The sequence below is a fragment of the Dendrobates tinctorius genome, unplaced genomic scaffold (assembly GCF_039654945.1).
Source record: "Dendrobates tinctorius isolate UK_male_01 unplaced genomic scaffold, ASM3965494v1 ptg000155l, whole genome shotgun sequence".
Taxonomy (NCBI): Eukaryota; Metazoa; Chordata; class Amphibia; order Anura; family Dendrobatidae; genus Dendrobates; species Dendrobates tinctorius.
This window is the reverse complement of record NW_027361822.1, coordinates 281,769-308,192: the sequence shown is the minus strand read 5'-3', so window position 1 is coordinate 308,192 and position 26,424 is coordinate 281,769. Positions and strand designations below refer to the sequence as shown.

At 43.4% G+C, this 26,424-nt stretch overlaps 1 protein-coding gene across 1 annotated transcript in view; it reads right to left on the bottom strand.

Annotated features, from left to right (window-relative positions):
* Positions 1-477: 477 nt before the first annotated feature.
* The window catches only part of LOC141051161 (uncharacterized), a 74,602-nt gene continuing 48,655 nt past the window's right edge, over positions 478-26,424 (bottom strand). Inside the window, exons 12-15 of the mRNA XM_073548026.1 lie at positions 26,230-26,353; positions 26,049-26,146; positions 24,203-24,293; positions 478-2,043 (exon numbers count right to left, since the gene is read on the bottom strand). Of these exons, the coding sequence (XP_073404127.1) occupies positions 611-2,043; positions 24,203-24,293; positions 26,049-26,146; positions 26,230-26,353 (1,746 nt within the window). The 3' untranslated portion in view covers positions 478-610. The remainder of the gene's footprint in view (positions 2,044-24,202; positions 24,294-26,048; positions 26,147-26,229; positions 26,354-26,424) is intronic.

Below are 26,424 nucleotides of genomic sequence, written 5' to 3'. Positions count from 1 at the left end.
ACACACGGCCCGTGTGTAAAACCTGACATATGCGCACCACCATTGAATACAATGGGTGTACTTATGTCCACATTTCCGTTCCTCAAAAATTGGACCTCAAACGGACATACAAAACAGCGAGTGAAGGGAGCCTAAGGTGTAGCAGATTGAGGATAGAGAAAATATGGCAAGTAGGGTTTTTATAGGGTTTTGAGTGGGTGTGATAGTAGCTAGCTTACAGGTCACAGCAATGTATAATGGAACTTGTAGTAATAGAACACAGGAAGGCAGGAGAAAGGAAATTGCCGATTAACCCCCATCAGAGCTGCATCCAGCCACAAGACCGTGCTGCTAGAGCTTGATAAAAGGTAATATTGCTAAAATAACACATTGGATGTAGTGAGATGCACATGATAAGATTTATGAAGAAAAAAAAATATGGCAACGGAAAACCTATTAAGTTTCTTGCTTATCGATATACTGTATATACTACATCACTTTCAAAGTATTTGTGCAATTTATTCAGATACTTCAAGTCTACATATCCCTTTATTGTTCTTCCTCTTCCAGACTTTCATTTTCTTATATTATGCTTTACAAAATCAATCCTTTGAATTTGAAAAGAAAATTGCTACTTTCCTGTATGAGTTTTTAGATGCAAAACAAGATTTGTTTTCAGATTGAAACATTTTCCACATTGTAAACATGAATATGGTTTCTGCGCTGTATGAGTTCTCTGATGTGTAATGAGATACCATTTCCTATTAAAACATTTCCCACATTCTGAACATGAAAATGGTTTCTCACCTGTGTGAATCCTCTGATGTTTAGCAAGACTTGATTTCTTTGTAAATCTTTTCCCACATTCTGAACATGAAAATGGTTTCTCCCCTGTGTGAATGCGCTGATGGTATACAAGACTTGATTTCTCTGTAAAACATTTCCCACATTCTAAACATGAAAATGGTTTCTCCCCTGTGTGAATTCTCTGATGTGTAACAAGATGTGATTTTTCTGTAAAACACTTCCTACATTCTGAACATGAAAATGGTTTCTCCCCTGTGTGAGTTCTCTGATGTATAACAAGACGTGATTTCTCGGCAAAACATTTCCCACATTCTGAACATGAAAAAGGCTTTTCTCCTGTGTGAGTTCTCTTATGTGATAGAAGTTTGTATTTATCACTATAATGTTTTCCACATTCTGAACAAGAATATGGTTTCTCCCCTGTGTGACTTCTCTGATGTGCAACAAAATTAGATTTCTGTGTAAAACATTTCCCACATTCTGAACAAGCAAATGGCTTCTCCCCTGTGTGAATTCTCTGATGTATAAAAAGTTGGGATTTCTTACTATAATGTTTTCCACATTCTGAACATGAAAATGGCTTCTCTACTGTGGGAGTTGTGTGAGTTCGCTGATGAGTGACAAGACATGTTCTTTGTGTAAAACATTTCCCACATTCTGAACAAGAAAATGCCTTCTTTCCTGTGGGAGTTTTCAGATGTGCAACAAGACTTGTTTTCCGATTAAAACATTTCCCACATTCTGAACATGAAAACGGTTTCTCTCCTGTGTGTATTTTCTGATGTCTAACAAGACACGATTTTGTTGTAAAACATTTCCCACATTCTGAACATGAAAATGGCTTTGTCCCTGTGTGTATTATCTGATGTCTAAAAAGACATGGTTTTGTTGTAAAACATTTCCCACATTCTGAACATGAAAATGGCTTCTCCCCTGTGTGTATAATCTGATGTCTATCAAGATGTGTTTTCCGATTAAAACATTTCCCACATTCTGAACATGAAAATGGTTTCTCTCTTATTTTAGCTATTTCATGGTCAACAACCCTTCTGGGACTTTTCTTTTGCATATTTGTCTTTGATGAAGCAGAAACAAGGACCTGTTGAAAAGGATCAGGTGACAGATTTTTTCTAATAACATCTTGAGGTGTATCTGGTACAATGAAATTTTCTTCACAAGTATCGTGTGTGATACGAAGATTATCTGCTGTAAAATCTGAGAATATCAGACATCCCTCTGAGCTCCTGGCACAGTCATCTGCTAAGAATAAAAATGATATTTGTCAGTAACATTGCATTGGCATTGTACTATTTATATTATATACAGTGGGGAAAAAAAGTATTTAGTCAGTCAGCAATAGTGCAAGTTCCACCACTTAAAAAGATGAGAGGCGTCTGTAATTTACATCATAGGTAGACCTCAACTATGGGAGACAAACTGAGAAAAAAAAATCCAGAAAATCACATTGTCTGTTTTTTTTTTTCATTTTATTTGCATATTATGGTGGAAAATAAGTATTTGGTCAGAAACAAAATTTCATCTCAATACTTTGTGATATATCCTTTGTTGGCAATGACAGAGGTCAAACGTTTTCTGTAAGTCTTCACAAGGTTGCCACACACTGTTGTTGGTATGTTGGCCCATTCCTCCATGCAGATCTCCTCTAGAGCAGTGATGTTTTTGGCTTTTCGCTTGGCAACACAGACTTTCAACTCCCTCCAAAGGTTTTCTATAGGGTTGAGATCTGGAGACTGGCTAGGCCACTCCAGGACCTTGAAATGCTTCTTACGAAGCCACTCCTTCGTTGCCCTGGCGGTGTGCTTTGGATCATTGTCATGTTGAAAGACCCACCACGTTTCATCTTCAATGCCCTTGCTGATGGAAGGAGGTTTGCACTCAAAATCTCACGATACATGGCCCCATTCATTCTTTCATGTACCCGGATCAGTCGTCCTGGCCCCTTTGCAGAGAAACAGCCCCAAAGCATGATGTTTCCACCACCATGCTTTACAGTAGGTATGGTGTTTGATGGATGCAACTCAGTATTCTTTTTCTTCCAAACACGACAAGTTGTGTTTCTACCAAACAGTTCCAGTTTGGTTTCATCAGACCATAGGTCATTCTCCCAAAACTTCTCTGGATCATCCAAATGCTCTCTAGCAAACTTCAGACGGGCCCGGACATGTACAGGCTTAAGCAGTGGGACACGTCTGGCACTGCAGGATCTGAGTCCATGGTGGCGTAGTGTGTTACTTATGGTAGGCCTTGTTACATTGGTCCCAGCTCTCTGCAGTTCATTCACTAGGTCCCCCCGTGTGGTTCTGGGATTTTTGCTCACCGTTCTTGTGATCATTCTGACCCCACGGGGTGGGATTTTGCGTGGATCACCAGATCGAGGGAGATTATCAGTGGTCTTGTATGTCTTCCATTTTCTAATTATTGCTCCCACAGTTGAATTCTTCACTCCAAGCTGGTTGGCTATTGCAGATTCAGTCTTCCCAGCCTGGTGCAGGGCTACAATTTTGTTTCTGGTGTCCTTTGACAGCTCTTTGGTCTTCACCATAGTGGAGTTTGGAATCAGACTGTTTGAGGGTGTGCACAGGTGTCTTTTTATACTGATAAGTTTAAACAGGTGCCATTACTACAGGTAATGAGTGGAGGAAAGAAGAGACTCTTAAAGAAGAAGTTACAGGTCTGTGAGAGCCAGAAATCTTGATTGCTTGTTTCTGACCAAATACTTATTTTCCACCATAATATGCAAATAAAATGAAAAAAAGAACAGACAATGTGATTTTCTGGATTTTTTTTTTTCTCAGTTTGTCTCCCATAGTTGAGGTCTACCTATGATGTAAATTACAGACGCCTCTCATCTTTTTAAGTGGTGGAACTTGCACTATTGCTGACTGACTAAATACTTTTTTTCCCCACTGTACTTCACAGTATTCCCATATTCAGAAGAGTCTCAAAGGATCTGTAACCAGTTTTATTAGGAGATTCCTTCTCATACATTCTCTGACGGGTACAAGCACTATAGCACAGAGCAAAGCACATTGGAGCTGATTGCTCATGTAAACAAGTCATGGCTTTGGAGGAAAAGTAAGGTTTTTCATTTTTTTTTTTAAATGTACTGTACATAAAACAGCAACATAAACTTTGATAAAGAAACGTCTATTTGTACTATCTAGCAGGTCGATTACGTAACATTATGAGGTATGTCCTCCCATTTGTACATGGCTGATTAGTTTCTAACTACCAGGATGTTTGTTTACTTCATTTTCTGAAGATCACCTTATACTACTAATAATGTCCTAATAGTATCATCTAAGTACCCTATGTAATTTACATGTACTATTACTATTTATTTACTTACCACGTGTTATCTGCTCATTTTTTTTTACCTTTGGTTCTGGTTGCAAGACTACATCGCTGCTGATCATAACCTTTGCACAGCGAATCATGGCAGACATGTATTGTCCATGACCGTAGTTGCTGCTCTATGGTGCAGAGCACATTCAGGCTTAATGCCCAGAGTAAGAGAGCCCATGTAATCCTACCCATGTGCGCACAGAGCAGACACCCTTTTCTGTAAGAAATAATGGCATCTTCCAGCAAGGATGAGAACACACCACCATCTCTCAAAATTCTGTGTTGTTCACCAAGTCGTAAATCAATGAGAGCACCAAAAACAACTTGACGGCGCTGGAGTTGAGTTTTGCAAAAATGGATGACTGGGAGCATACACCTGTTTTATTGTGACAAACTCAGGGAAGGAGGCCTGTGAGCTAGAAATAGAGGAGTAGGAGAATGAAAAACAGTAGTTGTGGATGATGCAAATGAGGACACTGACCACATATTACTTGGGGATGCAACCTGGCTACCAAAAACACAGTTGCAAGGAGTTGCGTAGGAGGATATATTGAGCCTTGCTCATATAGCTGGCCAGTGTGCTTTTCCCAAGAGTAGGTGATGTTTCTTCCTGTGTTTAGAAGGAGCTGTAGTTATTGACTATGCATCAACTTTTATTCCTCCCGCAAAGCCTTCAACTCAACTCACTACTAGAACAACCATGACCAAAACTTTCAGGTGCTATCTAGCCTCCACTAGGCAACTTCAGTTGTGTGATCATATTTTTTTTTTCCTGTTTTAAACTACCCTATTCATTGCAAATACCCCTATTTTTCACCATACCTTTTTACAACAAGGTAGGTCATCATTTCATTCTAAATTATTAAGAATTGCGAGTCCTCAGTGGTTGATACCTTTTAATGGCCAACTGAAAAGATGGTGACAAATTACAAGCTTTCGAGACTGCTCAGGTCTCTTCATCAGGCATTGACTAACATTTTTTTGGGCTGAAAGTCCCCCTCTCGGCTTATACACGAGTCATAAACCTGGGGGACGGCGGGGGAAGGGCAGCCCCCCTGCTTCTCCACGGTCTCCCTTTCTGCCTTCAGCGGTCACATGGTACCGCTCATTAAACTCATGAATATGCGCATATTCATGAGTGTAATGAGCGGTACCACGTGACTGCTGAAGGCAGGGAGACCGTGGAGAAGCGGTGCTGCCGCTGCAGAGACCGCGCAAGGGGAGGTAAGTATAGTGATATTCACCTGTCCGGGGTGTCCACCGCTGCTCACTGCTGTCTGCTGCATCCTGTCTGTGACGTTTAGGCAGTAGGGGGCGAGGTGACATTACTGCGTGCCGTGCCCTCTGCTGCCTGAAAGCCACTGACAGACAACATGGCAAACAGCGGTGAGCAGCGATGGCCCCCAGACAGGTTAGGTCCTGAGCAGGAGAGGTGAGTATGGCTTTTTTTTTTTTTGCAGCAGCAGCATATGGTGGCATAATATATTGAGCATTTTATGGGGGCAGCATATGGGGGCATATCCTATGGGGCAGCATATGGGGGCATATCCTATGGAGCAGCATATGGGGGCATATTCTATGGAGCAGCATATGGGGGCATATCCTATGGAGCAGCATATGGGGGCATATTCTATGGGGCAGCATATGGGGGCATATTCTATGGAGCAGCATATGGGGGCATATTCTATGGAGCAGCATATGGGGGCATATTCTATGGAGCAGCATATGGGCGCATAATCTATGGAGCATCTTATGGGGGATAATCTATGGAGCATTTTATGGGGGGATAATCTATGGAGCATCTTATGGGGGCATAATCTATGGAGCATCTTATGGAGCCATAACCTTTATGGAGCATTATATGGGGCATATTATTCTATGGAGCATCTTGTGGGGGCATTATTAACCTTTGTGCAGCATTATATGGGGTGTATTTTGTATGGAGCATCTTATGGGGCCCATCATGAACTGTATGGAGCATTATATGGGGCTCCTGATTCAATATGGATATTCAAAAACATTTAACCTACTGATGTCTAAATTAATTTTACTTTTATTGGTATCTATTTTTATCTTTGAAATTTACCAGTAGCTGCTGTATTTTCCACCCTAGGCTTATACGCAAGTCAATAAGTTTTCCCATTTTTTGTGGCAAAATTAGGGGGGGGGTCGGCTTATACACGGGTCGGCTTATACACGGGTATATACAGTATCTAAAATTCTGCAGAAATTTGACTTGCATCAAATCAGTTTGCAAATCTGTACTTTGGGTCAAGATACTGCATGCAAAAGAAAGCAATTCCACAGTATTCACATCACAAATCTAGAGCTGTACACAGAGCCAAGCAAGTTTGTAATTTGCAAAAATGACTGTCACTATTTTTTACATAGCAATCTGCATTCAAACTTATCAAAGGCAATCAAGGGCCTGAGGTTGCCTACCTCTATATAGCGTGCCAACCTCAGCGGCTAGGCGAACCAGCCTACTTATTGATCTAGGGTTCCACTGATTATTAGTGTTGCCTGGATCTTTTATACCACTCAGTATCCCTGACCTAGATATACTGGACTATCTGCAGGCCTATTGGATTCATATATCACATTATTTTGGACAGATCTACACCATTGATTAAATGTGTATGTCAGCTGTAGGTCCATCCAGATACAGTGGATTCTGAAAGTACTCGGCCCTTTTGCATTTTTTTGTGTTTTGCTACCTCACAACCTGGACTTTCACTGTTTTTTTTAGGGTTTGCATCAGTTCATGTAAAAAAACATACCTACAACTATGAACATTTGGTTTTCCTTCAGTCTGACCACAGATTCTCAATTGGATTAAGGCATGAGCTTTGACTAGGCCACAACAAAATATTTTCCGTTAAACCACTTGAGTGTTGCATTAGCAGTATGCTTTGGATCATTGTCTTGTTGGAAGGTGAACCTCCGTCCCAGTCTCAAAGCACTGACAGACTAAAACAGGTTTTGCTCAAGAATATTCCTATTTCGCACCAAAAAAATTCAGGATTGAGAGTCCTCAGTAGTTGATACCTTTTAATGGCTAACTGAAAAGATGGTAATACATTGCAAGCTTTCGCGACTACTCAGGTCTCTTCATCAGGCTAGACTAATACAAAATCATTAGTCTAGCCTGATGAAGAGACCTGAGTAGTCTCGAAAGCTTGCAATGTATTACCATCTTTTCAGTTAGCCATTAAAAGGTATCAACTACTGAGGACTCTCAATCCTGAATATTTTTCTATCTACTGGCTAACACGGTACGAAGATATACATCTTTCCTGTATTTCGCACCATACATTTTCCTTGTCCCTGCTGTCAAAAAAACATCCCCACAAGATGCTGCCACCTGTCATGATTCCTCTGGCTCAGTGTATGAGACTCTGTGATGGACAGCACTGGCATCCTATCCTGTGCTGGGGCGTGCTGAGCTGTCTTTGCTTTGATTGACAGCTTGGTTGACCTATCTGACTGGAAGGTGCAGAGACTTCCACAGGTGCTCCATATTCTTGGTAATTGCCCTGTTATTTAGGTGAGCTGTCTGGGCCAGATCATCGCCAGTCAAAAGCTTGTTCTAAGCTGGTGTTCTCTGGTGGGTTCGCCTGTACCCTGTGCTGTAAGTTCTAATCCTCTTCAGCTGCTGACATTTGGACAGTGTTCAGAATACCCGTTTGCCATTGCCCCTTTGCATCTGATATTTTGCTGCTGACCTTTGGACCGTGCTCAAACTACCCGTTTGTTATTGCCCCTTTGCTTAGCCGCTGTTTCTCTGGCATTTTGACCCTGACATGTGACCTGACTTGCGACTTTGTATTTTCCCTTGGTTTACTACGTGATCTTTTGGTAGTGACCCCGGAACGTCTGACTGCGCTTATTCATGGCTTAGCCGTGGGTTGTGACTAGCGTCACATTTTGACTGGCCATAAAAGTACTTTTTTTCCCTTCACCAGTGGATCCTGTTTGTGCACTCTGTGATCAGGGGGCGAATTTGACCCAGATGGTGCTTGCAAGGGAACACCTGAAACTAGAATGTACACAGTCCCAGTTGCAGGGTCAGTTTTCTAGAACTATGGATGCTTCCCAAAGCTCCTTACCATCGACTGTAGTGACTCCTTTACTTTCTGATGTGCAGTTGGTCTCTCCTGAACCTGTAGTTGCACTTCCTGACAAATTCATGGGGGAGAAGGATCAGTTTAGGGAGAGCTGCAAACTATTTTTTACCTTAGGACCCTAGTCTTCAGGGGATGAGTACCAGCAGGTGGGAATAATCATGTCCCTATTGCGAGGGGGTCCTCAGACATGGGCATTCTCTTTGTCTCCAATAGCCCCAGAATGGTCTTCCGTAGATGCCTTTTTTGACGCTCTACAGATGGATCTATGACGAACCTAACAGGACACAGGTCACAGAAGCTAAGATCATGAACCGGACACAGGGGGGGGCTGCACAGCAGAGGACTATAGCTCTGAGTTCTGACAATGATCCTCTGAGGTTTTGTGGAATGATGCAGCTCTCGGGTGTCAGTTTCACCGTGGCTTTTCTGATATTCTAAAGGACGCTCTGCGGCTTTACATACTCTGCCCTGTTCCCTGGGGAAGACCATGATCCAGGCCCGTCGAATGGATCACCGAATTCGTGAGAAACGTGGTGAATGACAGGGGGCTTCAGTTGTCCTACCCAAGTATGTTCGCTTGCCTGAGACGGAACCAATGGAGGTTGGAACGGCCCGCTCTCGGGTCATGGAAAGGAGGCGTCAGCGTGATCTTGGACTTTATTGTGGTGCTGGACATTTCCTCAAAGACAGCTCCATTCGCGCTCAAGCTAGCAAGACGTCGTGAAACGTCTAAGTCTGGGTGATATTTAGGGAGGGAACCAGACTTACAGGTAGCCTTTTACTCCTCAGATAATGTATTGTTGAACGTGGAACTTTGTTTTCAGAACCTGTGGTTATCTGCTCTTGCTTTCATTGACTGTGGCTCTGTCGCCAATTTAATTGATTCTGGACTGGTTGCTAAATTAGGACTAGGGACAGTTAGATTGGAAAGACAAATTCAAATTGTCGCCATTGACAGGACATCATTACTTCAGAACAGTCCAGCTGGATAATTTACTTGCTGGGTTGGTGTTGGGATTTCCATGGCTGCAAATCCATAATCTTGTTATTGATTGGTGTCAGAAGGATATTGTTAAATGGAGTTCCTACTGTCATAAGAAATGTCTTACCTCTGTACAAATTTGTTCCACTAGTTTGGAGGGTCTACCGGCTTACCTGAAAGACTTCGGAGATGTGTTATCGGAGAAAGAGGCTGAGATATTATCACCCCATCGTCCTTATGATTGTGCTGTAAATCTTATACCTAATGCCAAATTGCCCAAAGTTCGGCTGTATAATTTGTTGGGACCTGAACGGACCGCTATGAAGGAATATATTAATAAAAGTTTACTGAAGGGTCATATCCGTCCTTCCGCCTCGCCTGTAACTGCGGGGTTCTTTTTTGTGCAAAAGATAGATGGTGGCCTCCGTCCTTGCCTCGATTTCCATGAACTGAACAAAATTAGTTAAGAACACTTACCCGCTTCCACTTATCTCCGACCTATATAATCACCTTACTGGGGCTAAATGGTTTTCTAAGCTTGACCTTAGAGGGGCATATAATCTGATACGTATCCGACAGGGTGATGAGTGGAACATGGTGTTTTTAACGTCGGAGGGTTTATTTGAAAATCTTGTCATGCCTTTTGGGTTAACCAATGCACCTAGAGTCTTTCAGATCTTTATGAATGACATTTTCTCTGATATTATTGGAAGGTTTATTGTGGTATACCTGGATGACAGGGAGCTATTCATCCTGTTACTGTGGTAACAGATCATAAAAAGTTAGCCTATATTGAATCTGCTAAACATTTAACCCCTAGACAGGCCAGATGGCCTTATTTTTCTCTAGATTCAATTTTTCCATCAGGTTCAGACCAGAGTCTGTGAGTGTTAGGGCTGTCGCTTTGTCACGCAGCCTTGATTCTGTTTCTCCTTCAGAAACTCCATCATCCATTCTTCCTCTAGGAATTGTGATTTCTATGGTATCCTCGGAATTGGAACTGAAATTCGTGAGGTCCAGTCGTTGGCCGCATCCGCTACTCCTGAACTTAAATTATTAGCGCCTGTGTATTTTAGATTACGTCTATTGCAGGAATATCATGACTCCATCTTAAGTGGTCACCCAGGAGTCACTGCGACACAGAAAGCTATTGCTAGACTCTTTTGGTGGCCATCCATGCTTAACGATGTTAAGTAATTTGCATCCGGTTGTGAGATTTGCGCATGCGCTAAAGTCTGTCATAACCAGCCAGCCGGGAAATTGGCTCCATTACCTATTCCAGAAAGACCATGGACTCATTTGTCCATGGACTTCATTACGGATTTGCCTTTGTCTGGTGTTAAAACGGTTATTTGTTGGTGATTGACAGATACAGTAACCAAGCTCACTTTGTTCCATTATCAGGGTTACCTAATGCTGAAACACTGTCCAAGTTATTTATCAATCACGTGGTGAGATTGCATGGCATTCCTTTAAATATTGTATTGGATAGGGGGGTGCAATTTGTCTCTAAATTCTGGAGGACATTTTGTAGGAAGTTGGGGATTGATTTGTCTTTTTCCTCTGCTTATCACCCTGAGACAAACGGTCAGACAGAGAGGACGAATCAATCGCTAGAACAAAGCTTGGGAAGGGTGTAAAACCCCCGGAGCTTCCCAAGCTATTACAATCAGCACACAGCTGTATATTTAGCCTTTACTGGCTATTAAAATGGGGGACTCCCCCGAAAAATGACAGGGTCTTCTAATAACCAGCAAAGTCTAGGCAGACAGCTGTGGGCTGATATTAATAGCCTAGGAAGGGGCCATGGATATGGCACCCTTCCTCCCCAAGGCTAAAAAACATCAGGTCTCAGCCACCCCAGAAAAGGTGCATCTATAAGATGTGCCAATTCTGGCACTTAGCCCTAGCTCATCCCACTTGCCCTGTGATGGTGGCACATTTTAAAGAAAAGAATGACAGACTCCTTTAATAAATCTAAATTAAAACATTATTACGACATCGCCCATTCCAGTGATGCCACCGTCCTCTGATCTTATGATCAGGATCATCATTTGCGGTTTACTTATTATTTACTGTATTATCTTTATGTAACAAATGACTGTTGTATATGAACCTCTCAACTGTAAAGCATTGCGGAATATGTTGGCGCTATATAAAGATTATAATTATCATCGTCTGTTAACAGAAATATAGGGGGCTCCCACGTTACTGGTAACACAAAGGCTCTGGAACAGTCTACTTAATTTATGGGTGCATGTCTCCAGAAGCATGAACTGACCATAATGTACAGGGCACAACAATGTACGTGGTACTACAATGGCAGATTTGTAATTTTCACTCAGTAAAATTCAATGCTGCTTGTTTCTGGAAAACACCCAAGGAGTCAAATTATAATTACACCAGTAGATAAATTCCAAAATGAGTATAATTTCCAAAATGGTGTCACTTGAGGAGCAAGGGGGCGGTTGTTCTTCTAGAACACAGGGAGTTTATATGGAGTCCACAAACTATTATAGAAAAATCTGCACTCCAGGAGGCAAATAGCAGTACTGTACAGCCACATATGGGGTATTTCCACATTCAGCAGAAATTGTGTGACATTTTGGTGGCATTTTTACCCATTTCCCCTTGTGAAAATGTAGATTCTGGATAAAAATGTTTTTACTTTTTCTTTACTTCCCAATGGTATACACCTCTGGCGTCAATATGATCACTGCAGTCCTAGATGAATTCATTGAGAGGTTTAGTTTGTAAAATGGGGTCATACATGGGTGGTGTCTGCTGTTATGCACCACCTCAAGGGTCCTCACCAATGGGTCATGGCATCCGCAAACCAGGACAGTAAAATCTGCACTAAATTAAGGCGCTCCTTCCCTTCTGAGCATTGCACGGTGCCTCAAAAAGTAGTTCCCAATTACATGTAGGGTATAGGTGCACTCAGGAGAAATTGCACAACAAATCGCTTCATTTTTTCCTATTACCCTCTATAAAAAGTTAAAATTTGGTGCTAAAACAAAATGATAGTTGTAAAAATGTAAATATTCTTTTTTCACCGCCAAATTGTATAAATTTCCGTGAGACATGTGGTGTCAACATGCTCACTACACCCCTAGAGGAATTCAGAGAGGTTCAGTTTGTAAAATGACAACTTATGGGGGCGTTTTTCTGCTGTCCTCGCACCTCAGGGGCACTGCCAATGTGACATGGCACCCTCAAACCATTCCAGCAAAATCTGAACTCCAGTACGACACTTCATCCCTTCTGAACTTTGCACTGTGCCTCAAAAGCTCAACATATTCCACAATGATATAGGTCATGTGCAAAGAAAGGGAAGATAACAGAAAATATAAATGGTTAAAAAATTATTCTTTATTGAATATATTAAAAAAAAAATAGGAAAATTAAAAAGACAGGGCAATAGGCCTCCAAAAAAGAGGGGGATAAGCTGTGGCAAAGAAAGTAAACAAAGACATAAAAGAAACAATAAATAACCCTATAGGTATTGTGAGCTAGCGCTGTCATTTACTAAGGGGATTCTCGCTTGCAGCGAACAAAAACCAGTTCCGGCACGGATTTTCCATCAAATCATACAGTCCTTGCGGTTTATTCACGCCTCATAAACCACAGCAGCAACAGAAAGTTCACTTAATAGCATTACCAGCATAGCGTCCATTATAATGCTTCACTCTGGTTATCAATGTCCAGTACGCAGGCTCACTTAGCCTCACAATGATCTCACCCACGTCAGGGCTCCTCATGCGGCTGCAGCATTCCGCACACGTTCGTTCCCTCCAGGGAACTCTCAGGCACACATCGCCATTGCTCCCAGCCACTTCACACGTGCTGTCTGGGAGGAAGCTCCATCTCTGCAGGACCTTCCACACTGGACCAACCAGGTCCCAGCATTCACCACATGTGACCTACCCAGGCCACATTATATGGTCAATAGCCACGCCCAGCGGGTCACGTGACTATGACCTCATCACAGGTCCTTCACACCCTCACATAGTCTTTTACTACAGGCGTTTTCAGACACACCCCTGGGTGGGTTTGTAGGTAACTGGCCCGCCCAACTCCCAAGTTACCTAGAGACGTCTCCCTTATACCTTGAAATAACACCTCAGCAATACCATTGCTGATCAATACGCATAACTAAGTCTCCATCTCAAAGCCACCCCCTTTGAGATACACAACCATCCTTCAGGATTCTGCCACTCCTCCTCTCCATTGGAACCGCAACACAGCGCCCCCTAGCGGACATAGTGGTTACTACACCACAGTATGTATAAATACAAAAAGGTTCTTACATGCAAATTAGTCACTACAACAATCAACATGCCTTAGTAGATGGCAATAGTCACCATTGTTTATTACTACTAAGTTTTGCAAAAAGCAATACTGCACGTGAATACACAGAGGTTCTAACATGCAAATTAGTCACTACAAGGATCAGCATGCCTCAGTGAAGAAAAATCAGCCATTGCTGTGTTACTACTGAGTATCTGCAAATAGAGCAGTATTGCACATTGCCCATATGACTGTTAGAAACCTGGGTATAACGCCCCTGGAAGAAGCTACTTAGCGAAACGGCGCTCGTCGGGCGGGGGGGAGACAGCCTGCGGCAATCAATTACCTTTCACTGGTGGATGCTGCACCTAACCTGGCACACGTCTTAATATCAGGTATCCACTGCTTTATACATAAGCACATCCATTATAATCTTGTTACTCTGTGCAGCTCCCTGGTGTATTCCAACCTATTAACCCTACATTATACCCAGGTTTCTAACAGTCATATGGGCAATGTGCAATACTGCTCTATTTGCAGATACTCAGTAGTAACACAGCAATGGCTGATTTTTGTTCACTGAGGCATGCTGAACCTAGTAGTAACTAATTTGCATGTTAGAACCTCTGTGTATTCTCGTGCAGTATTGCTTTTTGCAAAACTTAGTAGTAACAAACAATGGTGATTACTGTCATCTACTAAGGCATGTTGATTGTTATAGTGACTAATTTGCATGTAAGAACCTTTTTGTATTTATACATACCTATAGGGTTATTTATTGTTGCTTTTATGTCTTTGCTTACTTTGCCGCAGCTTATCCCCCTCTTTTTTGGAGGCCTATTGCCCTGTCTTTTTAAATTTTCCTATTTTTTAATATAGTCAATTAAGAATAATTTTTTAACAATTTATATTTTCTGTTATCTTCCCTTTCTTTCCACATGACATATATGATTGTGGAATATGTTGAGCTCAGTATTGAAGTGACCGTGCCTAAAAGAAAGGACTATGAGATTAATTGTGCCTCAAAAGCAGTTTTTAACCACATCTGGGTTAACGGTGTACTCGGGAGAAATTGCACAACTTGTATCGTGCAATTTCTCCTATTACCATTGTGAAACAAAAAAATGTTTTGTTTTGTTTTTTTTATGTTCACAGCTCTAAGCTATAAACTTCTGTGAAACACCTGGGATTAAAAAGTACCCATCACACATCTAGATAGGTTCCTTGAAGGGTCTAGTTTTCAAAACAAGGTCACTTGAGGATGGTTTCCATTGTTTAGGCACTTCAGGGGCTCTCCAAACGTGACAGTGTTCGCTCTCGATTCCAGCCAATTTTATGTTCAAAAACTGCTCATTCCCTTCCGAGCCCTGTCATGTGCCCAAACAGTAGTTTTTCCCCACACATAGGGTATCGGCATACTCAGGAGAAATTGCACAACACATTTTGAGGTTCATTTTCTCCTATTACCTTTGTGAAAAAAAAAATTGGGTCCAACATAAAATTTTTGTTAAAAAAGTAAAATGTTAATTTTATCCTTCCACATTGCTTCAGTTTCTTCAGTGAAGCACCTAAATGGAATAGATTTCTTAAGTGTGGTTTTGAACACCTTGATGGGCGCAGTTCTTAGAATGCTGTGACTTGCATTTTTTCTGTCATATAGGCCCCTCAAAGTCACTTGTGGTCCCTAAATAAATGTTTTTGTAAATTTTGTTTGAAAAATGAGAAATCTCTGGACAACTTTTAATCCTTCTAACAAAAAAAAAAAAGTTTAAAAATTGTGTTGATGTAAAAGTAGACACGTGGGAATTTAAATGATAATTAAAAGTTTGAAAGTCATATTGAACAAATTTTACCACCATAACATGAAGTGTAGTATCACAAAAAAAAGCATTCAGAACCAGTGGGATCCAATGACGCGTTCCAGAGCTATTACCTCAAAGCGACACTGGTCAGTACTGCAAAATTTGGTCTGGTCATGAAGGTGAAAACATGCTTGCGGTGAGGGGAGAGGTGGAGGGGTTAACAAAGTTTAACCATTACCACAATCCACTCCTTTCACTACTACTGCCCATGCCCCTTCTCGTACAATTGTTTGTTGATTTTATAAAACATTAATTCATTTGTTATGTAAAATCTCAAAGTGATTTTGAAATAAAAGAATCATTGGTGTGAATGGACACGTCAAAGGCAAGATATAAACCCCAGACAGAGTGCTGAACGCAGAGCACTTCAGGATGTCAATAGAGATTTAGGCCTCAGACATCAGGTTTTTTGGTCATTCTTGAATGACTTTGTGCTGGATCCATTTTTAGTTTGTGTGTCAGTTTTTGCAATCTGTGTGTCATTAGTTTTTTCCTCACGTGGAAAAAAAAGATTTCTCAAAAGTTTGTGCAAGATTGCCGGCGGACACATCGTTGAGGAGAAATAAGTATCATGGAGTTAGTTGGTTGTTCTCCAGTAGGTTTGGTGCCAAGAGAGTTAATAGAGAGTAACATGGGCTGTGTTTGGGTGGGACTGACTGCTCACATCCCCTCCCCAGAGCGGTATACCTGGGTATATAATTGGGTGTCATCAGCACAGAGATGGTACTGGAAACCAAATCTACTGATTGTTTGTCTAATAGGGGCAGTGTACAAAGAGAAGAGGAGGCCCTAGGACTGAGGAAGAGGAACCAAAGATACAGTGAAGGAGCAGTCAGAGAGGTAAGAGGAAAACCAGGAGAACGGTGTCCTTGAGGCCAATGGAGCGGAGCATAGTGAGGAGGAGCTGGTGATCCACAGTGTCGAATGCTGCAGAGAGATCCAAGAGAATTAGCATGGAGTAATGACCATTAGATTTAGCTGTTAGAAGATCATTAGAGACGTTAGGGAGGGCAGTTTCAGTAAAGTGTAAAGAGTGTAAAGAGCGGAAACTGGATTGGAGAGAGTTGAGAAGAGTTATCTGAGAGATATCGGTTAAAACGGGAGTGGACCAGGCGTTCAAGGAGTTTAGAGATGAAGGGAAGATTAGAGTCTATAGTTACCGGCACAGTTTTGGTTGAGGGAATTTTTTTTTTTAAGTAATGGATGTATGATGGCATGCTTAAATGAGAGAAAGATACCGGAAGAGAGAGGTTGAATTTTTTTGTTAGGTGAGATGTGACAGCAGGGGAAAGGGACTTGAGGAGATGTGACGGAATAGGGTCACTGGTACAAGTAGTAGGGTGAGAAGATGCAAGGAGCCTGATCACTTCTTCTGTGACTGGTTAAAAATCAGAGAGTGAGCTAGATGCAGAGGGACAGTGCAAGGGTATGAGGGGATTGGGAGATAATTTCCTGTCGGATATGGTCAATTTTTACTTTGAAGTATTTGGCCAGATCGTCGGCGTGGAGATCCGTGGTTGGGGTCTGTACTCTTGGGTTGAGTAGGGAATGAAAAGTGTCAAAGAGACTTTTAGGGTTAGTGGATAGCGAGTTGATGTGTGTTGAGATAGGTTTGTTTGGAGAGGTGAAGGGCAGTGTTAAACATAACCTTATAATGGATGAAATCGTCGGGTAGATTGGATTTTCTCCTCAGATATTCGGCGCACCTGAAGCATGTGCCAGCGTTGTCCCCGTCAGTGCAGAGTTGTTCTATGTATAGAAGGTGCAGTTTCATCCAGGGCACTTTGCAGTGTTTCATTATAATGCTTCAGTGCAGAATCAGGACATGAGAGGGAAGAGATAGGGGGCAATGATGACTGCAAGTTTTTAATGGCCTGTATGTTTCTATAAGTGTGGAAAGTGGGGGAGACCTGAGAGAGATGGCAGTTCTTAACTGAGAATGAAAGAAGGTTGTGGTCAGAGAGCGGGAGAGGGGAGACTGTAAAAATCATACACTGAACAAAGCTGGGAGAAGACCAAGACGAGAGATTTTCCGTCTTCCTGTGTAGAGGAGTTAGTAAGCTGCGAAAGGCCAAAGGAGGAGGTTAGAGATAAAAGGTCAGTAGCAGATGGTGAGAGGGGAAAAGCAGTGGGGATGTTGAAGTCTCCCATGATGAATGTGGGGATATCACAGGAGAGAAAATGTGAAAGCAAGGAGGCAAAGTGATCCAGGAACTGATGGGAGGGGCCTGGAGGACGATACACCACCGCCACTCGCATGGAGAAGGGAAATGTAGAGTCTGAGAGCATGGACCTCAAAAGATGGGAAGAAAAGTGAGGGTACTTGAGGGAAAACCTGAAAGGTACATTTGGGTGTACCTGTTGTTACGATTACACAAAGTACGTCATGTTTATTATAATTGTTTTAGGTCTTTATTTTATCTTATAATGTACTGGCATATAGAAATATCTGTATAGACCAGTATATATGTACCGCTACATGTAAAGAAGAATGTTATTGAGGCTTTCAGCTTATAAGATTCTCTCGTACATCTTACATATCAGAGGTCACCGACACTAACAATGCTTCATAATATGTTTAGAGACATGCATTGTGCACAGTGACTGTGATGGACAGGACTGGGAGTACAGAGTTATCTTCTCTGCAGCAGCTCAGAAACGTGTTCTGGATGCAGAGGAGACACATTTGTACAAAATACTGTTAAAAAAAAAAGCAAGAAAAGAAAAAGTGAAAACAATGAAAAGTCGCAATCTTTTTGTGGAACATTGTCATTTTCACGACAGTTTAAGGAAGGTCCACCAAAGTGGGTACAGCATGAATGAGGCTTGCTGGTGCCCGCCAAATTCATTGCTAGGGCCATAACTTCCGCCCATCAAAAATGTTGTTCCAATCCATCCTTGCCTCTGGTACCATTTCTAGCAAGATACACAACACTGAGAAGCGTGTTTTTCTTAATGTAATCAGCATTACTTACCCCACCTCCTCCCCTTCAGTAAAGACTGGTGTGCTCGCTGCCAATCTTGAGGAGATTGTCCAAGGCTTACTTTTTACTATGGGCCTATAAATGAAATAGGCAGGTATTTGCTAATAGGCAATTACTTGCCTGTTGTACTCGGAGCTGGGTCAAAGTGGTCACCGAACACTCCTGCGAGTGATTCGGCTTCTTCATGTCAGCAGACCAGCTTTTCTTCTTCCAAGCTGCTCTGTTGACAATGCATGCCTTCCGATATCATGGTGATTGATAGCCTGCTTCCGGCAGCTAAACTATCAATCAGCATGACATCGGCAGTCAGGTGCCGTGAACAGAGCAGAGAGGAAAAATAGCCGAATAACCAGTAAGAGAGGCCTGTGACAGCCCTGTGTTGGTAGAGATCAGCAGCAGGCAAAAACATAGGCAAGAACTATCTTGCAGGTCGTTGCTTCCTAACACATTGTAAAAATTAAAAAAAAAAATATATATATTATATATATATATTCCTAGGTGAACCGATAATGAATCAGCCCCTACATCCACATCAAAAGTTTCATGTGCACACAACCGGAAAACCCTGAAGTTATGCTACAAGCCATTGACTGTTTAGAATAAATCTTATAAGAAGGAAAAACCAACAACAAAAAGCGATAAGCCCAGAAAAACTACAAAAATCGAACAGAAACCCAAAAAAAGGTATTCAACAAAGTCAATTAAACATTTTATTCATTAAATAAAGCACACAAAAGCAAACATAAGGACAAATTAAGAATGATTAAAAAAACAGCTTTGGAGGGGGAGGGGTATGCCCTCAAGAAGATGGTGGTGATAAATATAAGAATAAATCACTATGGTATTGCATCATAAATCAATTATACATGTACATATTTATGTAAATACAATATTGAATTTATCCAAAAATTATTAAGTCCATGATTATCCATTTTGCAAAATCAATTGATATAATAAACATGATGAAATAGAAGTACCTGTGTCATGAATTATATATCTTCTGCCCAAAATAAAGCCCATTAACCACCAATTATTATTTAATTCTTAAAGGTAACCTGTCAGCAGGATTGTGCACAGTAACCTACAGAAAGTATCAGGTTGGCGCCGTTATACTGATTATAATGATACCTTGGTTGATGAAATCCGTCTTGTGGTTGTTGATTAAACCCTTTCCGACATCGGGTGTAATAGTGCGCCGATGTTGGACTCCGGCGCTGAGCCTGCACCTTTCCGGGCACATGTCACAATTGCTGGAAGAACGTCACTAATCCCGCTCATCGGTGACCCCGTCACATGATCGCAGGTCACCAATGGGTCGGCATGACAACCAGAGGTCGCCAGAAGACCTTTATGATTGTCATAGCCAGACTGCTATGAGCACTGCCCAGTGCAGCTGCTACTAGCTGCTACTGCGCTGGCTGCGCCATCTTGCTGGAGAAAAAAAAATCCTTTTCCAACAATGGCGCCGCAGGCGCACGCGCAGTAGCAGCTATCAGATCATCTGCTACTGCCCAGGAGCGGTGGTCGCCATTTTCAAATTGATTTTTTTTTTAAATATGATAAAGTCAACCATAATCATTATATAAAAATTACACACGCGATTAAGCTGCATATTTTAGTGTATACATATATAAAAATATGTATGTGTGTGATAATATATATATGTGTGTGAGCGTGAGTGTGAGAATGTGAATGTGAGTATGAACGTGAGTGTGGAATGTGAGTGGGAGAGAGTGTGGAATGTGAGTGGGAGAGAGTGTGGAATGTGAGTGGGAGAGAGTGTGGAATGTGAGTGGGAGAGAGTGTGGAATGTGAGTGGGAGAGAGTGTGGAATGTGAGTGGGAGAGAGTGTGGAATGTGAGTGGGAGAGAGTGTGGAATGTGAGTGGGAGAGAGTGTGAATGTGAGTGGGAGAGAGTGTGAATGTGAGTGGGAGAGAGTGTGAATGTGAGTGGGAGAGAGTGTGAATGTGAGTGGGAGAGAGTGTGAATGTGAGTGGGAGAGAGTGTGAATGTGAGTGGGAGAGAGTGTGAATGTGAGTGGGAGAGAGTGTGAATGTGAGTGGGAGAGAGTGTGAATGTGAGTGGGAGAGAGTGTGAATGTGAGTGGGAGAGAGTGTGAATGTGAGTGGGAGAGAGTGTGAATGTGAGTGGGAGAGTGTAAATGTGAGTGTGAATGTGAGTGTGTGTGGTGCGTGCTGCCCTATAAGATGCTCCATACATAATATGCCCCATATAATGCTGCCCAAAGGATAATGGTGGCCCCATAAGATGCTCCATACAAAATATGCCCCATATAATGCTGCACAAAGGATAATGGTGGCTCTATAAGATGCTCCATACAAAATATGCCCCATATAATGCTGCACAAAGGATAATGGTGGCCCCATAAGATGCTCCATACAAAATATGCCCCATATAATGCTGCACATAGGATAATGGTGGCCCATGTGTTCTCCCCTTATGTGCTGTCCCGTTTGAGCTGTCTCCCTCACCCAGTGTCGGACCGCGTACAGAACTTACCACATCTCCTGGGCAGGGGAGGAAGCAAAAGAAAATACTGACATTACCAGCAGGAGATCGCAGAGGATACATTTTGTGAGGTAAAATATTTAACTGACTGTTTTTAAACAATATATTACCACACAAATTGTATCCTCTGCGATCTCCTGCTGTAATGTCAGTATTGTCTTTTGCATCCTCCCTTGCCCAGGAGCTGTGGTATTTTTTGTACACGGTCAGACACGGGGTGAGAGAGACAATGCACAGGGGGGAGACAGCTCAAACGGGACAGCACATGAGGGGAGAACACAGCACAGGAAGGAGACAGGAGACAAGATGGATAGCACATGGAGTAGACAGGTCAAAGAAGAGAGCACAGATGGGAGAAGTCAGCACATGGGGAAAGAGAGAGTGGATAGGTGGGTGAGCACATGGGGGGAGAGATTCTCAACGCTGCAAAGCCTGCCCCCATCGTGAAATTACCGTCCTCCAGATGCGGTAGCATCGGGCCTCCATTACATATATATATATATATACATACACACACACACACACACACACACACACACACACACACACATATATACATACATACACACTGCTCAAAAAAATAAAGGGAACACTTAAGCAACAGAAAATAACTCCAAGTAAATCAAACTTCTGTGAAATCATACTGTCCACTTAGGAAGCAACACTGATTGACAATCAATTTCACATGCTGTTGTGCAAATGGAATAGACAACAGATGGAAATTATTGGCAATTATCAAGACACACTCAAAGGAGTGGTTCGGCAGGTGGAGACCACAGACCACATCTCAGTACCAATGCATTCTGGCTGATGTTTTGGTCACTTTTGAATATTGGTTGTGCTTTCACACTCGTGGTAGCATGAGATGGACTCTACAACCCATACAAGTCGCTCAGGTAGTGCAGCTCATCCAGGATGGCACATCAATGCAAAATGTGGCAAAGAGGTTTGCTGTGTCTGTCAGCGTTGTGTCCAAAGGCTGGAGGCGCTACCAGGAGACAGGCCAGTACACTACATGTGGAGGGGGTGGTAGGAGGGCAACAATGCAGTAGCTTGACCGCTACCTCAGCCTTTGTGCAAGGATCAACAGGAGAAGCACTGCCAGAGCCCTGCAAAATGACCTACAGCAGGCCACAAATGTGCATGTGTCTGCACAAACGGTTAGAAACCGACTCCATGAGCATGGTCTGAGTGCCTGACATCCCTAGATGGGGGTTGTGCTCACAGCCCACTTGACATTTGCCAGAGAATACGAAGATTGGCAAATTCGCCACTGGTGCCCTGTGCTCTTCACAGATGAAAGCAGGTTCACATGGAGCACATATGACAGACGTGACAGAGTCTGAAGACACCATGGAGAGCGATCTGCTGCCTGCAACATCCTTCAGCATGACCGGTTTGGCAGTGGGTCAGTAATGTTGTGGGGTGGCATTTCTTTGGAGGGCCCCATAGCCCTCCATGTGCTCACCAGAGGTAGCCTGACTGCCATTAGGTATAGCACGGGTGGGGAACCTCAGGCCCCATGGCCATTTACGGCCCTTACTGACCTTTTATCCAGCCCCCCGGGCAGATTCTCAGGGACTGCAGTGCTTTGGCAGGGAGCTGTATTTTGACTGCCACCAGCTCATTAATTTCTTCTTGCTCTGTGAGCATACACACGCAGTGTTCACTACTGAACACTGAAGGGTATGCAATGAAAGATTATATCCTGACACCAGTGCCAGAGTCAGGATGTAGTTTGTGGGCGGAGTTTGTACAGCCCCCAAATGATGGTATAAATATCCAAATAGCCCTTGGCAGAAAAAAGATTCCACACCTCTGAGGTACAGAGATGAGATCCTCAGACCCCTTGTGAGACTATATGCTGGTGCGGTTGGCCCTGGGTTCCTCCTGATGCAGGACAATGCCAGACCTCATGTGGCTGGAGTGTGTCAGCAGTTCCTGCAAGACAAAGGCATTGAAGCTATGGACTGGCCCGCCCATTCCCCAGACCTGAATCCGATTGAGCACATCTGGGACCATCATGCCTCGTTCCATCCACCAATGTCACGTTGCACCAAAGACTGTCCAGGAGTTGACGGATGCTTTAGTCCAGGTCTGGGAGGAGATCCCTCAGGAGACCATACGCCGCCTCATCAGGAGCATGCCCAGGCGTTGTACAGTAGGGAGGTCATACAGGCACGTGGAGGCCACACACACACACACACACACACACACACACACACACACACACACACACACACACACACACACACAATACTGAGCATCTTTTCCTTTTCATAAGGCATTTCAATGAAGTTGGATCAGCCTGTAATTTGATTTTCCACTTTGATTTTGAGCATCATTCCAAATCCAGACCTCCATGGGATATTCATTTTGATTTACATTGATAATTGTTATGTTTCATTGTTCTGAACACATTCCAGTATGCAATGAATAAAAATTTGCAACTGGAATATTTCAGAGGTATCTAGGATGTGGTATTTAAGTGTTCCCTTTATTTTTATGAGCCGTGTATATATACATATACAGTATACCGGTGGGGGGGGGGGGCGGGCGGTCTGATGCGGTGTGTGTCGCGGTCCATCCCCACGCCTCCCATCTTCATACAATACCGTCCTCCTTCTTACTTCTGCTGCGGCTCTGGCGAACTGGTCTGCCCTGTTGAGGGCAGAGAAAAGTACTGCAGTGCGCAGGATCTCTCTGACCTTTCCCAGCGCCTGCGCACTACAGTACTTTACTCTGCCCTCAACAGGGCAGATAAAGTATGCCTGTGCCGGAGCCGCGGCAGAATTAAGGAGGATGGCATCGCATGAAGATGGGAGGAGCTGGACAGGACCGCGATACCGGAAGGTGCGGTCTGATGCGGTGGGTAAGTATAATCTAACTCGTTTTTCTTATCTTTCAGGTTACATCGGAGGCTTATTTACAGCATTACAGAATGCTGTAGATAAGCCGCTGATGGCGGTGCCGGCAGCTGATAGGGCTAAAATGGGGTGACAGATTCCCTTTAACAAAAAAATGAAAATAAAGATAAAAAAACAACCACAAGATGGATTTCATCAACGAAGGTATCATTTTAATCAGTATAACGGCGTCAACCTGACACTATGTGTAGGTTACTGTGCACAATCCTGATGACAGGTTCCCTTTAAGGGCTGGAAAAAGATATACACTACATAATTATGGATGAACAATATTAAGTGCAAGTGCCACTGGATTTCACAGACTGATTAGAATCTGTGACTTCTCTGCATTTAGTGGTCACTACTCACCTGTGTGGTTATCTGTAGGAATCTCCTCTTTACACCACTCCTCACCCCTCACATGTGTCTCTGTGGTATTAATGTGGGTCAATTCTTCACCCTAAAAAATGTTTTTGAAAAAGTCAGACAGATGGACACGTTTGAGAAGATCCAGACGATATCTAATGTCTATGATCAGCTTTATCCTATCATCTCCACCTAGTATAAAACACACACTGAATGGCCACATTACTAGTGACACCCATCTAATAACACGTAGGATCTTCTTTGCGCTTCAGAACCTCAGATATTAATCACGTCATAAATTACACACAAATTAGATGAAGGTGCTTAGATGCTCTGAACAACCAATTCTACCTCATCCCAGAGATGCTTTATAGGGTTAAAATCTGAGGACTATGAAGGTGGAAAACAAGAGAAACTCACTGTCATATTCCTGGTGTGAAGGAATGAAAGATCCTGGCACCTCCTAAAGCAAACTGAAGTATACCATAAAGGTATATTTGTGATACTGCAGGATTTTCGGTAATTATAGGACCATGATGCAAAGTGCTGTCATTACATGGTTAATGTTATAGATTATTGTAGTCACTTTTATGTGATAGTTATAAAGCGAAGGGGAAAGTTACAGAGGGTCACCCCTGCAGCTGGGCAGGGGAGAGTTACAGAGGGTCAGCCCTGCAGCTGGGCAGGGGAGAGTTACAGAGGGTCAGCCTTGCAGCTGGGCAGGGGAGAGTTACAGAGGGTCAGCCCTGCAGCTGGGAAGGTGAGAGTTACAGAGGGTCAGCCCTGCAGCTGGGCAGGGGAGAGTTACAGAGGGTCAGCCCTGCAGCTGGGCAGGGGAGAGTTACAGAGGGTCAGCCCTGCAGCTGGGCAGGGGAGAGTTACAGAGGGTCAGCCCTGCAGCTGGGCAGGGGAGAGTTACAGAGGGTCAGCCCTGCTGCTGGGAAGGTGAGAGTTACAGAGGGTCAGCCCTGCAGCTGGGCAGGGGAGAGTTACAGAGGGTCAGCCCTGCAGCTGGGCAGGGGAGAGTTACAGAGGGTCAGCCCTGCAGCTGGGAAGGTGAGAGTTACAGAGGGTCAGCCCTGCAGCAAGGCAGGGGAGAGTTACAGAGGGTCAGCCCTGCAGCTGGGCAGGGGAGAGTTACAGAGGGTCAGTCCCGCAGCTGGGCAGGGGAGAGTTACAGAGGGTTAGCCATGCAGCTGGGAGAAGGGGAGAGTTACAGAGGATCAGCCCTGCTGCTGGGAAGGTGAGAGTTACAGAGGGTCAGCCCTGCAGCTGGGCAGGTGAGAGTTACAGAGGGTCAGCCCTGCAGCTGGGCAGGGGAGAGTTACAGAGGGTCAGCCCTGCAGCTGGGAAGGGGAGAGTTACAGAGGATCAGCCCTGCTGCTGGGAAGGTGAGAGATACAGAGGGTCAGCCCTGCAGCTGGCAGAAGGGGAGAGTTACAGAGGGTCAGCCCTGCAGCTAGGCAGGGGAGAGTTACAGAGGGACAGCCCTGCAGCTAGGCAGGGGAGAGTTACAGAGGGTCAGCCCTGCAGCTGGGAGCAGGGGAAAGACTGTAGTTGTAGTGCATGCTTCCTATATGGAGCTCTGTAGGTTGTGCCATTTTTCGTTGTTAGCACTTGAAGCATATTAGGTGTGCGGCCCAAGAATGACAGTTGCAAAGAAATATATGCTGTCATGCTCAGGTCGGGAAGGCCACCAGCCAGTTTGAGCAATCTGATGCAATCCCAGTCCAAGTCAAACAGCCATCTGACTCTTCCTTTACACTGGTGTATAAAAGACTGAACACAAGACCTTCACAGCCTTCTACACATCATAGGGGAGATCTCATGACACCTTCTCTCCATCTACCTGATGATCCTGAGGAACATTGGGATCTTCTTGTTTACAGTCCTGTGGAAGAAGAGGATGGGGACATCCCTCTGGTGTTGTCCTCTCACTGGATAGAACTGGAGGAAACACATACAGGGACTGAATTCATTCTTTACATACAGATAATTTTAGGCCATGTGTATTTAGTCCTGTCTATTACCTGGTGATGTGAGGGGCTGGGGAACCTCCATCAGGGTGTCCTTGTACAGATCTTTGTTTCCTTTTAAATAATCCCACTCCTCCATGGAGAAATAGACAGTGACATCCTGACACCTTATAGGAACCTGACACATACAATCATACCGTCATCCCCCGTTCCCTCCATAGTGTTACTGTATAATGTCCCAGCATTCCC